The 16,411-nt window shown below is 40.8% G+C and overlaps 1 protein-coding gene across 2 annotated transcripts in view; it reads right to left on the bottom strand.

The window, feature by feature from the left end:
- PRKACB (protein kinase cAMP-activated catalytic subunit beta) overlaps window positions 1-16,411 on the bottom strand; it is an 81,035-nt gene that overhangs the window by 57,922 nt on the left and 6,702 nt on the right. The window contains exon 3 of one of the 2 annotated variants that reach the window (XM_071436411.1): window positions 14,464-14,706. In XM_071436411.1, coding sequence (XP_071292512.1) covers window position 14,464 — 1 coding nt within the window. In that variant the 5' untranslated portion in view covers window positions 14,465-14,706. Of the gene's footprint in view, window positions 1-7,629; window positions 8,328-14,463; window positions 14,707-16,411 lie in introns of those variants that run through there. The other variant, XM_071436408.1, reaches the window with a different exon arrangement.

A 16,411-nucleotide genomic window follows, 5' to 3' on the forward strand; every position in this document is an offset into this window, starting at 1 on the left:
TTCTCAGAATCTGGACACCCATTTAGCTCTTACATGCAGAGTGTATTTATATGCCTCCTTGATTTACTGAGAAGTATTTCTAAAACCACAATTATTGCTCAAAACTACAGACACATGACATGTCAGTGTACTGGTTGTTTATTCAGAAGTCACAAAAACTGTGGCTTTAAAAACCCAGACAAAACAAACACCAAGGTGTTTCCACACCTTTACTGCATAACATAATGCTAAGAAGTTAGCCTAACCCTTACTACACCTCTAACAAGGAATACATACCAGAACTCATTCTACCAGAAGCCAGCAAACACCTTTTCCTTCTGGTCAGGGAAAAGCAGAAGGTAATTTAATGGAAGAAATAAAAACTTCATTACGTTTCTTCCTCTGAATAGCAAATTGGAAAAAAACAAAAAACAACCAAACAAAACAAACAAATAGATACAAAATGAAAATCTTAAACAGAAAAATAAAGAATCCTTTTCTAAAATACTATTGTCTTAAAGATCCATATGACAAGCGTAGAGATAAAAGCAAGCAATGTTTTCCTCTATTTTTCTCTACCTCCATATAGCTCTAGATGTCCAACTGATAGGTGCTAACATCTCTCAGCAAAAAACTTGAAGTCTTGAATTTCTTATAAATATAAACAAATGCAGATGATAAAGTGGTAGTTTGGAGTAATATTTTTTCAAGTAGTTGGCAGAGTGAGATCTTAAAGAGCTCAATGCTAAAAAATAAAGACTCCTTTTTCTTGCCACCTGAGCATTTCATCGCCAATGGTGCTTTCAATGCTTCCTTTGAATCTGCCTTTTGCTGTCTGACACCTCAGTGAATTGATTTGGTGTGCAAAAATAATTATGGATAACCCAAAGAGATAAAACCTGCATTGTTTTCTGACTATGTAAAATACCTTAACAATGGATTGGAGTAACACTTGAGTCCTGACTTGTGAAGGGTCTAGGAATAAAACCTGACTTTTCAACAGTGCAAGTCACCAGATGGGCTCAGCTGTTTTGTGAAACCTTACTCTGAGCGGATGTGATTCTGCTGAGATGTGGAAGAAAGAGCAGGGGAGATGCCAAAGAGAGGCTCAAATGAGCCCTGAAGAGACTCCTGCTCACTGCTGCAGATCCCAACACCACAGGCAGGGCAGGAGCTCCCTTTAGCTCTCTGCAGAGCAGACCCTCTAAACTGCTGCATCCCAATTCTCCTGCCACACAAACTAACAGTCTCACCTTCACTTCCTGTCAGCATTTACCTCATTTCCCAAAAGAGTTTCAGAGAAGAAGGTATGTTTGCACAAACAAAATGAGGTACTTGCTCATGACTAGCCCTCCTGAACACCAGGATAACAAAAAGAAATTAAATGTGTCTAAATCCTTTCCAACCATTGAAGGGGAAGGTTAAAAAAAAAAATCGGAAACAAAGTGATTTTATCTTCTAGTTTTGCAACTCTAAGACAACATACTCCTCACTTCAATTACCTCCTCAGAGCTCCACTGCTACTTTGTTCTCTTTCCCATTTCCCAGGAAGCACTTCTACCTCACAGCGGAGAAACTGCTTATGGTAGGGAAATACTCACAGTACAGCCTGAAACCACAGCTCTCTTCTTGGCAGCAGCAGTAGGTCAGGCAGCTCCTATTTAGTGCCTGCTATCCACTCTCTTCTCTGTGCCACATCCCACCTGCACTGGTACAACTGCTTGAGTGGCTGCAGTGAACTGCATCAGGAAGCTAAATACAGGTAACTAAAGTCCCTTCTGCTTTCCCTTTTCTGTAGGGTTATTTTTAAGCTAGATCAATCTCAAATTCAGTTCACCTTGTTGTCTCATAAATAGTTACTCCAGCACACTTGAGGGCACAGTGGCAGAAAAGCAAGTAGCAGGGGACAGAAAAGCAGAACTGCAAATGAAAGAAATGCTTATGAAATAGCACCTTGCACCTGAAACAAAGACAAAGCTTGAGAGCAGCAGTGCAGGGTAGACTTTTTACCAAGTTCTAGCCCTAAATTCCACAAGTTTATAAGGAAAATCCCCACTGACTCAAGGTTCCTAACACTGAAAACTTTGCAAGTTTCAATGCTAGAAGCACTGATTAAATAAAACAAAACGAACCAGTTTAGATCCAGTTCTAGATCAGATGTGATCTGGAACTCACCTGCTGTATAGCAGAAACAATATTCTTTATTAAACCAACTGCTGTAGTTTAGAAAAAAAAAAAAAGCATCTGGACAAACAAGTCCCTTATGATGTCTAGAAAGGATGCAGGCAAACCACAAAACCTGACAGCTGTCCAAAAGCCTTTCCAAAAAAGCTTTGTCCAAAGGAGGGATGTGTCAGCTCCAGGAGAACTTTCACTGTCTGGAGAGGACTCCCTGCCAGCCTGGTGTGGAACAGAGCAGTGCCCTCCACTCCATACCATAACCTGCACTGCTGCATCCCTACATTCTGCTCTCTCTATCAATGAGAGGCTTCATTTTTGCAGCACAGCACAGCCCTAATTAGGCTAAGGAACAAAGTGACTTGAAAGAATATGAGCACTCCCAGCATTATTCAAGATATTATTTTTGATTATGTCACTTCTACAAATGTGGATGGGTAGATGAACAAACACTAAACAAACCCAGCAAGGAGGGAATGCCAAGTAATTTAAAAATACTCTTTCTCTAAAGTAGTCTGAGCCTGTAATAGAGGCCTAACCACAACAGCTAAATACAAATCAATTTATCACTTGGAGGCCCTTCTGACCTTTTGTTATGCTACCACGTGGCTATCTTTAATGAGTGATAACCTCTCTCTTTGCTAGTCCAAGCTGTAAATAAGCATTTTGTTTTTAATTAAAGCAGAATTTTCAGATGGTACCTCTCTTCACACGATGCATACTGGTAGTCTTACATTGGTGATTACAGCAGAGGGATTTTCAGGTATTTCTTCAGCAAGTAATTACAACTATTTCTTATTTTCTTATTGCTGAAACCTACCTGATTAACAGATGATACAGCCCCAACATAGTGGGAAAGAAGCATTACATACATTGTTCAAAGATGTTATTCATGCAGACCATTCCAGCATCACTCCAATATACATTTTTAATTACTCTTTATACAATACATATTTTAGCTGATATTCTGATCCAAGAACAAGGCTCCAAAAGATACCCATTTCAAAACTGGAGTGCTAAACATAATGAGCAAAAGAAAAAAGACAATCTCTGATCAAAAACACTCAAGCAAGAGCCTCTGGAAAAGTGACAAGGAATCAGCTACCTTGGGATAGCAATGGATACAGAGCTTTTCACCTTTACTTCACCAATTTTAATTTAACCAAGGTCAGCAGTGATAAATAAAGCCTTGCCTCATCTAGTCTTAACAAGAAATACAATTGTGGTCTCTTTTGGTCTTCAGCAAGAAAATGCAACAGAATGACCCAGCAGGGAATACACATGAAAAATATGAAAAAAAACCACCCTCAGTTTTTAAGAAATGTACCCAGAGGAGGTTAAAATCTACTGGAAAAAGAAAAGGTAGAAGGCTGCATCTTCCTGTCAAGCACACTTCAAAGGAGCACTACTTAAACTTTCTACAAATTATAAGAGTTCAAAAGCAAAGAATTGAGTATAATGGGAAGTCTGTCATACTGAAGATACAGTAGGGAACACTTCGAGGAAAAGTGGGAGTGAATGAACACAAAACTCACATGCAGAATACACATCACACATGCTGTACTTGGCTATTTAAAGACCACAGAAGTCAAAGTTCGTAAAATCATGCTGGATTAATAGAACCAGAGGTCTGACTACCAGGTAAGAAGATACATGTGCAGAATTATGCTTTAAAAATCATGTATAGTTTCCCTTTAAAATACATTTTAAGAGCAATTTGCTACCACATACTGCCACAAAAAAAGCAGCAAAGACCATCTGAATCCCAGCAAATAAAATGCAGAAGCCAAGCCCATGCCATCAAGATCTATTGGAAGAAGAGAAAATTTGCAAATCTTTCAGTCCCTAAGAGTGTATTGTAATCACCTGGTCTCTCAGCCAGTCTGGTGGTTACACAGAAACAGACAATATCACACCTAACTACTCTTGAATCTGTGAGGGGAAAAGGGGAATGGGCAATGGGGGAAACAAAATAACCCAACAAAAACCACAAACAAAACTAAAAGTGGGATTACTATTAATTTATAGCCAAATCTCTTGCTATCATATATGACATTCTGTTGCATATTTAATAGGTCAAATCATTCAGAGCTGTACATCATAATTACTTTAAAAAAAATCTGTATTATTGTGTTATCTGAAGTAAAACACACACAAAACTTTCTACAAAGTATATAGTTTTCCAGAACTGACATACATTCTAGTTTAGAAAGCAGTTCTAGTACAGTTAAAACCTTCCTGTTTTGTTGAAAATGAATAATGATTTTGAAAGCAACAGATTCACTTGCTGAACTAAAAAGTTATGTGACCTTATTTAAAACTCAGATGTGTTGTAGTTATGTTTCATGCTACTTCCACAAATTATTCCAAGATAATGAATAATAATAAAGCTAATATTTTCCCACATTAGTTGCAACAAGTTAAGGAGGACTCCCTGTGGCCTTTTCTAAAAAATGAAATTTACTACATATTGATATTTTTAACTTCTAGGTTGCAAAAGTTCTCAACTACTGTAAATGGAGCAGCTGAAAAAAACTAACAAATAACGAAGAGAATAATTAAATGAATATTAGGATGAGGAATCAGAGTAAATTTTATGGCAACTCATAATTGTCTTTCTGTAGATTTCAAACGAAAGACACTTATATTACTATTCTAAAAGGCCCTCAGAATTTGTAGGTTGCTGTGGAAAACCATGAAAACATCTAAAACAAAGTTAAAAATAGAGCCAGAACCCTGACGCTTCTCGTTACCAAAGGACAACTTTTAGTTTTGGTCCTCCAAGTCAAAACCCAATGTATCTTATGAGAACGTGGAACAGCAGAAATAACAGCAGAAATAACCCCCAACAGATTCCATTGAAGCTTTCCTTTCCAGCTTCTGTGCACACAATGTATCTTGTCCTCTCTGCTACACAAGCCCCATTCACTCTGGTGGTGACCAAGCTTAAGAAACCACCACCACCACTCAGATTTCATTCACCTGCAACTTCAGCCCAGGAATACTCCAAAACATTTCCTCTCATCTGCTGCTGGTGTTCACATAACTCATGGTTTTATTCCACTTCATTGCCTAAGTGAAGTAACAAGTACTAAAGACATTTGACTATAAATGGAAAGCTACAATAAATGAGAGGGATGTAAGGGCCATAGCTGGGTGAACAGCATTTACTGTGCTGGCCACAGACACTGCAAGAGGTCTCAAATTACACTTCATGAACTAGTAAGTGTAGTTATCAGGGGAAGCTGCGTTACCCTTCATTGTTCTTCCAGGGACCTTAACATGCCCTTGATCCACACAATTCCATAAGCTCTATGCATGAATCAAGGCATAACATCACCTTTAGAATTCTAAGCTGGATATTCTTCTGTTGGCCCTTCAAACAGCTTCATTTTCAGTGTCCTGTAGTCTGGGATACATGCTTTTGAGGACACTTAATGTGCAAAACTAGAAAACTGGTTCAACAATGCAAATAAATAATTCAGAAATATTAACGCTCAATCTCATTTTATATTTCTTTAGTTTTTGGTTGCCATGTATCATATGAATAGATGACAATCAACATTCACTGATAGTAAACCAAATGTTGTCTCTAATAATTAATTAATTGTATAATAGTCATATCTTATCAATCTTCCATGGTAAGTGAATCCTGGTCTTTCCCAGCAGTATGTCAATGATGACCAATTTTTTCTCCTAGTTACAGGAGTTGTATCATTACAGAATTTTGCTGCTAAATATACTGAGTAATTAAACATCTGAGCTTGATGACTCTAGCAGCATTTCATTTTTAAACACTAACAAAGTGAGAGAGAGGTTCTGAAGGAAACTCCTGCAACCTAAAAAATTACGATATATCTATTTTGTAATATGAGAATTCATTAAAATGAAAGTAAACACTGTGTGTTGTAGTGTTATTTAATTGCACAAACTAATAGCAGTACAGTTACCATGAAGTACAAAATGCAGTGTTTTGTCATCTGAAGTACTTCAAACAATCCACTCTCTCCATACTTATCTTTATAGTTAAGCTAAAATACTTCCCATCAAAATTAATGCACTCAAGTAAAAAAATAAAACCACTAAACAATAGCGGTCAAATACTCATAAAGGATTTGGATTGTGAAGTCTACAGTAAAAGTGAGCTGAGACACAAGAACTGCAAGGTGAAACCAACAATCAGAACTGGGTAGGTCAGCCAGAGCCCCTGCTCCCACAGCTGGAAGCACCCACTGCAGATCCCTGGGAAGCCAGAGGAATGCTGTGTGGGCAGGGCCCGGCCTATGCAAATCGGGTTACCTGCTTCTACCCCAGACCTCAATAGTAAATACACAAAAAGTACACACACTAAGAAAACCCTAAAAAACAACAACAACAACAATCCCAAAATAACAAAAAAACCCCCACCAAAACTAAAAAAAAAACAAAACCAAACAAACAACCCCCCAACTTCGACGTTTAAAGTTATTTCCATTTCAATGCCCTAGGATTTTCCAGTAACAAAGGGTATTGTTGTCACAACACTGAGCTTGCACAACTGCCTGCTCGCTACATCTTGTCTTTACTCTTATCCATCACAAACATACCCAAAGTTTTTCAGAAGAAACAAAGTAAGTAAGTCAACATGCAAAAAAATAAAGTCTAGGGTTTTCTCCCCAACAAATGAATCGGCTTTATATTGTTGAAAGTTATGCTGAAATACTCAGAGGAAAAAAAAAACCCAACAAAATAACAAAAACAAAGCAAACAAACGAACAGAAACACCAGCAGAAAGCTCCCTGCCATGACGAGTTCACATCAATGCTTTTGTCTTCCATTTTACTCAGGGCTCAGGAAAGCAACGCTGTACCGAAGGCTCTCCCAGCGCGCTCCCGAGCGATGTAAACACGCCGCGGGGCTGGGGCTGCGCCGCGGGGCGCGGGCACGGCCGCGGGGTCACCGGGGCTGCACGATCCGGGCGAGCACGGGAGTTTCTGACCTACATTCCCCGCAGCGGGATAAAAACCCTCCCGCCGCAGACGGAGCGCGGCGGGCGGGAGGCCTCCCCCGCCGGCAGGGTGTGTTCGGGGGTGGGGAAAGCGAGCGGGCCGGGGCGAGGATGAAGGCTGGCGGAGGCGCCGACACCTGCCCGCCGACACCGCGGCCCCGCCGCCAGCTCCTCCTCCACCGGGGACGGACACCTGCTGCGGGACAGCCGCACGCGCGGCCCGGCGGCGGCCTCGGCCCGGCGGCCGCGGGCGGGTTTGTCCCGCTGCTTTCCCGAGAGCCCGCTGAGCCCCGCGGCGGGGCTGGGGTCGGGCGAACTCCCCGCGACGCCGCGCAGGCCGCGGCCGGGCCTGTAGGGGCGGAGGGCTCGGCCCGAGGCCTGCGGCGGCGGCGACGCGGGGCGGGCGCGCCAGGCCCGGCCCCGAGCCCTCCTCCGGGAGCAGAGCCGGGCGGAGGCGGCGGCGGCGGCGCGTCCCCCTCACTCACCGCTCTCGATCTCGTTGCCCTTCTTGGCGGTGGCTGCGTTCCCCATGGCCGGGCCGGGGCGGGGGGCGGGAGGGATGCCGGGCGGGGGCCGGGCCGGGCTCGGCTGGCGGGGCGGCGCGGCCCGCGGGCGCGGCGGCGGCAGCGGCGGCGGAGCTGCCCTGGCCCCGCTCTGGGTCTCTGTGTCTCCGGCCGCCGCGGAGGAGGAGGCGAGCGCTCTGCCCCCTCCCCCGCCCCGCACTCGGCGGAAATGACGGCCGGGGCGGCGCCTCCTCCCGCTGCGCCGCCCGCGGGGGCGCAGCCGACCACGGCCGGGCCGCTGCCGCCGCCTCGGGCGGGGGCTGGCCCGGGGCAGGGACTGGGGGAGCCCGGGGCGGCACCCCCCGCCCGGTAGCGGCTCGGGCAGGCGGGGGCGGCGGGTGCCCGCGACCGTCGCCCGCGGAGTCTCGGCACTCTCCGCACCCCCGGGCTGGCGGGCCGCGGCCCCGGAGCGCCCCCGCTGCCGGAGGGCAGGCCCGGCCCGGCCCGCCCGCGGGGCCGCGGCCGAAGCGGGGGCGAGGCCGCTCAGCCCAAGGTGACCCCGGGAGGCCGCGCGGGCCGCGGCCCTGCGGCTGCGCCTGCCCCGCGCCCCTGAGCATCCCCGAGGACACCCGCCAGGGCCTGCACCCCGGCGGCCGACGGGAGGAAACTCGCACTTGCCGCCTGTTCAGTGACTGTTTTTACACGGCTCACCAGACTATAGGAAAAAAAAAAACGTAGAAAGTAAGCGGGCTGCCAGGAAAGAGTTTTTTTTTTTTCCTCCCCCCCTTTTGCTGCCACCCATCATAAATAGCTACAGCTACACATTTTCTAGCGGTATTGTGACTTTCAAGTTGATGATAGCTCTCTTTATATATTTATCATGTGAAACACTTTGAGTGTTTTAGCTCTGGAAGGAAATGCTTATCAAAAAAAGGCTCTATTTTACATGCTTTAAAGTGGAGAGAGTGGAGAGCAGAAGTGCTAATCTTACAGATCACAAATTGCATATATTTTGCCAGGACAATGTATGTGATACCCAGCCTCTCCTGGCAGCATTCTCTCCCCAAGGCTGCAGGAATTGTTCTGGCTACCATCCTTCTCTGGGGTTATCAAAATCCTCTCCCAGCACTGTGGGGTACCTGCTGGTAAAGCACATGCTGTCACAGCCTAATACTGAATTACCTTACTACAAGACAGGATTTTATACACATACACTAATGCACATTAAAGAAGACACTTCTAGGTAATTCCCAGTTTCCTAGGCCTGTGCAGTGGATACAGTGTATGGGAGCACTGGGCAGATCTAGCCAGTGTGTTGTCTACCTTGACAGCTGTACAAGCTGCCTGGGTTATATGGCTGCAAAGTTTTGAGAACACTTACCTGAATTATCTTGATGTTTTGTAAGTTGAGGTTTGATCAATGAACTTTTTGGTTTAAGGGACTTTCTCCTGATTTTCTTCACCTTTTCCCTTGCATTATCCTGATGTGTATAGTACTGCTTACTTCAGGGGAGTACCTGTGTTTCTATGATTAAAGAAGCTGCCTCTGAGGAAGCCAGGTCTCTATTGCTTTGAAGATAGAAACAAGACTCAAACATCATGAGGAAATAACCTGCAAACCACTGAGGGCAGTGAAGCAGCTACTATTGAAGAGGGCTGTCTCATTTTGCCAAATATTCTTTATGCACTTAAAAAGAGGTTCAGCAAGTTATCAGTAACTCCCTTTGCTGAGGAATGGCATGTAGATTGCAATGGCTGGATCTGCACCAGGAGAACTTAGGCATGGGAAAAGGAGAGGGTACTTTTGCCATCTGTCCTCTCGATCATTCATACAATGACAAAAAATAGAACTCTGAGGTGCTGTAGTATTTAAATAAATATCTGAAAATTATATCTCAGGTAAAGATCTTATCCCAGTTTGAAATATTTTCCTTGCACCAGCCACCATAATTTTCATTTTGGCCAGATTGAGTCTGAGTCAGCTGATTTTCATCCAGGTGCTGACAGGCATTTTGATATCCTTGAGAAGACAGCAGTGGCATCACTAACAAATGAGGTTTGCTGCAGCATCTTTAGCATATTCCTGACATTACAGCTCATCCCTTCGCTAGCAAATTATGCTGCAAAGGCTGCATATGTGGGAATCCACCAAGGTCCAATAGACATTACTGCCCTTTGGGTCTTGGTGAACAAGGATCAGCTGGTCTTTGCATGTACTCCAGCAAAATCCTACATATACATGTCCAGACCATATATATGTATATATATGTGTGTCTGTGTGTGTGTGTGCGCACCAACACAATGACACTGGTTCTCAAATAACTACATGCTCTTAATGCACATGCAGCACTGATGGATTTGCATAAATGTTTTTACCCAAATACCCTCTTTATCAGAAACCTAACAAATATAATTCAACAGTGCTGTGAAATATTAAATTAACTATATCCATGGTTGTAGCATTACATGTGTAAGCAAAGATAACAGAAATAAAGAGTTAGAGATGGATGTTTGTATTCACATTCACACTACTCACACATCTTATGCTGTATTAACAAGTTAATAGCCATTGACTAATTGCAAAACATACCAATGATTATAGATATTATGTGTATACAATCAGCATTCAGACTGTCAACTCTTATTACAGTCCTAATCTTTAGTTTCCTTAATTTTCTTGTATAAAATCCTTTTATGCTGAAATACCTCATATCACTGCTTATTTACAAGTAGTTTGCCTTCTTTCTGTCCACACAATTGGTTAAAAAATAAAGTAATGCAAATATGAAAAATGTTCTGTTTGTGTACGTTAATATATTTCACTAAAGGCCCAATCTGAAAATTCAAATTTCATTTGTTTTGCTGATCTATATGAGATTTTAAAAAATATACTCTAAGAAAGTCAAGTCAGCAGTTTTAGCAGTATGGATTTGATGATGTTGTTTCAGTGACTCTCAGCAGGTTTTCATCCATTTTTTAACATATTTCTTGGGAACTATCAGCTAGGAATATCCTAGCAAGACCAATCCTTCACTCTGATAAAGTCTAAAGCTCTGTATCAGATGTATAGTTCCCTCATGAAACTCACATATTTTTCCCTACATAGACTTAGAGCTAAAATGAGAGGGTCATTTCAGGACAAAAAAAATAAATTTTTTCTAGATTAAAGACTCTCAGGTGTTTTTAGCAGAAATCACCTGTTCATATGGTAATTACTTCTGGAGCCACATATCCTTTCACTTCATTATCATTCTGATTTCTAGGTGAGATAGTGGCATTGCTGTAGCAACTACAGCAGTTGTTTTCAATACACATTTGAAACAAGTCACTAAATTTAAATCATTACACATCTTCATTTTCTTCTCTCAGATTTGAGGTGTGCCTGCATTGCAAGGGGTTGGCATAGACAGATTGATGGTTCAGCCCATGCATACTGATCATCCTTAGCCTGAGGGTGTAGGCTCTGCTTGAGCTGTGACCATGTACCTGCCTTAGTTGGGGTTCTCTTTCTGTGGCCAGCTGGCCTTACAATTGCAGCAGTGCCTGTAAACTTCGGGCTTTGAATACCAAATTAAACTGCTTTTCCCAAAATCCCACATTCCAGCATCTATGAATACCTCTGGCAGCCTCCTTCTCTCTCCTAAACAGAATGATATATTTGGCATTTAACTCTTTGTTTTCCTTTTGGGTTGTTCCAGGCTACTGGCACATTTCCTGCTCTCAGCTAACCCCTGTTCTGCCAGTGTGGGATGCTTTTCTAGCAGGTTGCTAACGTGCTAAGAAGCATATGTATTTCTTTGTGAATATGGAAGATATTTTCCAAATTTTACAGCTTCTGACCCAGAAACAGGAATATTCATCACTGCAGCATAATTTCAGACCTGCCAAGAATATATCAATTATGTGATGTAGATGTGCTAAGGGAAAGGATGAAAGCAGGAGTACAGCAATTTCCCCTGCTCCCTGTACTAGCTATACAGACAGCAATAAACTACATCCTTCTGCAGGGAAGGCTTAATCCACTGATGCCAAATTCATTCCAGTTGAGGACCCACCCACTCAGAGAGAAGTGAAAGGACTTACATCATATTTCTATAATATCTGAGATTGCCAGGCCCTGAATCCACTATGAAACTAAAGCAACTTGGCCACGAACTTGCTCTGCCAGTTTCAGATGTCCTGAAAAATGTTCTTTGATGCTTTTCAACTGTGAATCCAAAAGGAATCTGGAGCCTCAGGAAGGTGTTCGTCACACCAATGATGTTACAATTTTGAGGGACATTTTATTTTGGAAGGGGTCTTAACTAAGGGCAACTTGGGCTTCCTTCAGTGTGACTAGGTAGACTTAAAGCAAAAAGCTCCAAAGGAAGTTTCCACCAGCAGCTAATACTTCACCACTGCTACCCTTTCCTTCTTGGCATTAGATGTTTCTCAAATATTTCCCAAGATAGCCACTGGTCAAAAAACCCCCATGTAAACAGAAGAGTTTATATATTCCCTTACTGATTTTTAACTATGGTTCATCACAAGCCTCTCAACAGCCATAAAGCTGCAAGGTGAGGGTTTTTTTTTTGATGTTTTAGACCTAATTTAACAAAAAAGGTTCTATATTTTTGCTGTCAGTATTAGCCCCTAGAAGAGAGCATTTGATCAAATTTTCTATGGATATTGGCTACATAATAATTCACCACAGGAGATGACAGGTGCTGTGTTGAGGTCAATGTCCTGCACAACAGACATGTTTTTTTAAGAGATAAGCTACAGACTGCCTTAATGGGCAAGTCCAGCTGCTCAGTTCTTGGCCTTTATCTCTTATGATCATTTGGCAGTGGGTGTAGTTTCTTGCTATCAGCCAAGCAGCACTTTTTTCCAGTTGCTTATAATTGTTCTGCAGATTATTCCATATAAGTTGATTATGTACATATTGAGTAGAGGAAGGTAAACAAAAAAAATATCACATTTTCTCTTGTATTTTTAGTAGTTTAGCAACATATTTTTACTGTTGCACGTGAACTATAGCAGGAATGAAACAAAAGTCAGAGCTGATGGTATACTTGTCTGATATTTGATTCTAGTTTACTCCTACAGATTTGAATAGAAATACTACTTGTGTAGTCAAAGTTATTAAAAAATGCAAAGCTGTTTAAAAAACTATATAGTAAGCCACTTTCAGGATAGCATCCTTAATTACTTATGTTTACCATAATTGAGAGGTGATCAATATTATACTGTTTGTTCTTACTGTATATTAAGACTCTGAATCATCTTCTACAGAATTGAGAAGATTAAAAACAAAAAACAAAAACAGTGGTGTTTTTCATTTATCTTTTTAGGTTTTTTCTACAGAGATCTCTAAGTTAATTACAACTGTTAGTTTAAAGTAAACTAAGCTATATTAAATGCCTCAGTATCTATTTTTCCTCAGAATTAAAAATGACCTTAATTCAGTTTAGCATAACTCACTTTGGAAGTGAAATATGCTAGGTTACCTGAAGGTCATTTAAATTCCAGCTGGGAAAGTTCAAACAGTTTAGCAAGCTTTCCTACATACTCTGCACCCAAAAGTGAGGAATGATGAGGAGCTAGTAGTCTCACATCTAAATCTAGGCTTCACTGTATTCTGCTCAAATGTATGTCCTGTAAATTGTGTCCCTCTGTCACATATTACTGTATTGGCTAAAGAAGTCTAGCTGGAAAAGTTCTTAATGCATAATCAGCTTTTCTGCTGTAATATCTTTAGTAGTGCCATCCAAAAATAGGAAAACTGTCCAAGATGGTTTTCCTGGTTTTTTGTTTGTTTTGTTTTTTGTTTGTTTGTGTTTGTTTTTGTTTTTTTTGTTTGTTTTTTTTTAATTTCTAGAAGCACATTTTTCAATAGAAAAAATCACTTTCATAAACCTGTATTTTTACCCCTTTATATTTCTACAACTTGCTGCTTTTATTTCAGAGTTACAGCACAGTTCCTAGAAATACTAGGAGCTGTGCATATATGCCTAATGAAGGTAATATGTCCTATTTGCTCTTATGTTTCTTATTTCTTCAGCACACATAATCTTTTGCTGCAAGTGTTTTTATTCTACAGAAAACCATCACCCAAGGTAGCAACATGCAGTTTCTTCATGGTTCAGACCCCTGGCACCTGGAAGACAAATACAAGGTTTTGCTTAATGTTCAGAGTCTTCCATCTGCTTTATTTGTGTTGTTATTCCTTGCTCAGGAATTCCAGCTCAGGGTGTTTTTCTGCCTCTGATATCTCTGTCTTATGGTATTTTCAGCTCTTGGTAATATCTAAGGTTCCAAAGTACAGTCCAGTCCAACACTTGAATATTCAAGTACTATTTTCTTGGCAGATTCTAAATTGCCTCAGCTGGAGCCTGCTTCTCCCAAGAGTCTATTTCTGTATTATTTGCTCCACTTTCTGTTGAAAACCAGTGGCTTTTTAAAGTTGGAAGGGCTTTAGATTTTTTTTTTTAATCTAAAAATCTTCAATAGATCTTAGCCTATGGCAAGGTAATGCCACACTTTATCATACACTTCTAGCACCCCAATCTTATATAGTAAATATAATCTTATAATCCTGTCATCCCAATATTATAAAGTAAAATACACTTCTAAACATCCAGGACCAAAGCATATCACTTTAATATGCTTCATTTTTATTTAGAATGCAATACTTCTCATTTTTTGTACCAGCTTCATGAATATCCTCCTTTTCTTAGATTGCAGAGAAGTGTTAAATATGCCAAATGCATCAGCACTTGCTATTTTCAGACGGAAAACCTGCTTCTGATAGACTTGCTTTTAAATAACACTTACTGTTTCCAGATGTACACTGAAGGGTTCTTGCCTTCTTTTCCAGTAGTTTCTGCTATTTCCAGAGTTTGAGCCTTTAAATGCTTTAATTTCTTCTCAGTGTCTTTTATTTTTTTTAATATTTTTTTATATTGCTAGTGCCACGAATGAGTGGTTATTCCAGGCTCAGAGGGTTTCAGCAAAGGTTCTTCAGTCAGGTGCCTGCAGTGTCTTTTCCTTACACTTACAAGCCAGGAAGCTAAATTGCTAAAAGAATATTTAGACCATTAGGAGAAGTACTAAACAAAACCAATAATAATATCATATTCACAGGGGTGAATCTATTGAAAAAAAAAATCCATGCAAGAAAAAAAGAGTAAAATTTAGCCACTTTCCATATAGAAAAAAGCAGCCAAAACTGGATTAAAAGTTTATTTACTATTTTTGGATTTCTTTTTGTTTGTCTTTGACTCACAAAGCTAAAAGGAGAAATATCTACAGTGCATGCCAAGAAGAACTTATTAATTCTCATTAGCACAAAGAAGAAGTGGTTGTTTCAAGTGGTTGTAATGCAAATGTCAATGTAAAAGTTTTTTCCCCTCAACTCCAGAGCCTGAGAAGCCATTGTCAGACTATACTTTGATATCAGAAGATGTTCTGTATATTTGATAGATGTATGGCTGATTCACCAAGAAAGAGAAGTTGAGTGTTTTCAAGCATTGTTTTAATCACATGAAACAGAGAACTTTAACTTCTATTTGCATTTAGCCCAAGCCAGATTTTCTCTAAACTCAGTTTCACATCTGAAACATAGAGGTAATTTTCTAATAATAGTTGAAATAAATGTAATGCTTCCAGTGAAGCTTTTATTTTTCAAATTGATTTTAAAAGATGGTAACCATGTGCAGTACAGTTTTTGCACAGGAATGTGACAGACAGGGCTTTTAAATTGGTATTATGATTTTAACCATCACATTTACAAGAAAGAACTCCATTCTTTTTGTGCAAAGAGTAGATGCATCCCCAAGTAATATATTAGCCAATAAATGTCTACATATAAAAATTATCCTCAAGCATTTCTCATTTCCAATGCTGTAATTCCTTTCAAATAACTTCAGGTAAAATGAATCAGTCAATGTCTCTAACAGAGGATGTACAGAAATCTGTCTTGGGGATAACATCTGCATTTATTTCTTATGCTCAGGTGCAACATTTTAACTCAGAGGTGATGGTATTATATGTGTGCATCACTTGAAGCAGCTAGATATCAAAGCTTGCCCTTTGATATTTCTCCTCAGAAATCTTCCCTTCCATCTACTTTATCACAGTAAAAGTTAGTCTGATTTAATCAGATATTCTTTGTCCCTCCTAGTTTTAATTTTTTATACTGCTAAAATAAATTATATTTCCATTCCTCCCAAAAAATATTCTTTTCTATCCTCCAAAGACTTTATATGCCTCTGTTTTCACACTCTGCTTTTCCTTCTTTCCAATCCATTTTGGCCTCTGTTAGTTTTGTTTGCCACTCTATTCCATTTACTTGGTCTTTCCCTTCACTGTACTGCAGATTTACTACCAGAACTGTTATTTTGTAAGAGTTCACAAAACCAATGGAATTCAGCAGCACAGTTTGGTGGTGTTTGGCATCCCTTGCCTCCTCCAAATATTTGGTACGTTACATCTTAATTTTTACTGACAGTGTTGAACAAAAATGAAGACATGTTTAAATCAGTCAGGGCCTTTCCTCATCATTACTGAGAAGACAAACTAGATTTCTGATCCCCTGGGCACACACAAGCAGGAGCAAAGGCCATAGAAGCCATTACTGATGAGAAACTATTTCTGTGAAGTCTCAAATGAAATCTTGATTTCTTCATAGTCAAATGAAGTTTTGCCATCGATGACATCAGGATGTTACCTCCAACACTGGGCCTGGCTGTGTTTTCTAGTTTTGTGCCTGTTACTAAGCTAT

This window comes from Agelaius tricolor, unplaced genomic scaffold, assembly GCF_023055355.1.
Source record: "Agelaius tricolor isolate 1412-34295 unplaced genomic scaffold, bAgeTri1.0.p SCAF_11, whole genome shotgun sequence".
Lineage (NCBI taxonomy): Eukaryota > Metazoa > Chordata > Aves > Passeriformes > Icteridae > Agelaius > Agelaius tricolor.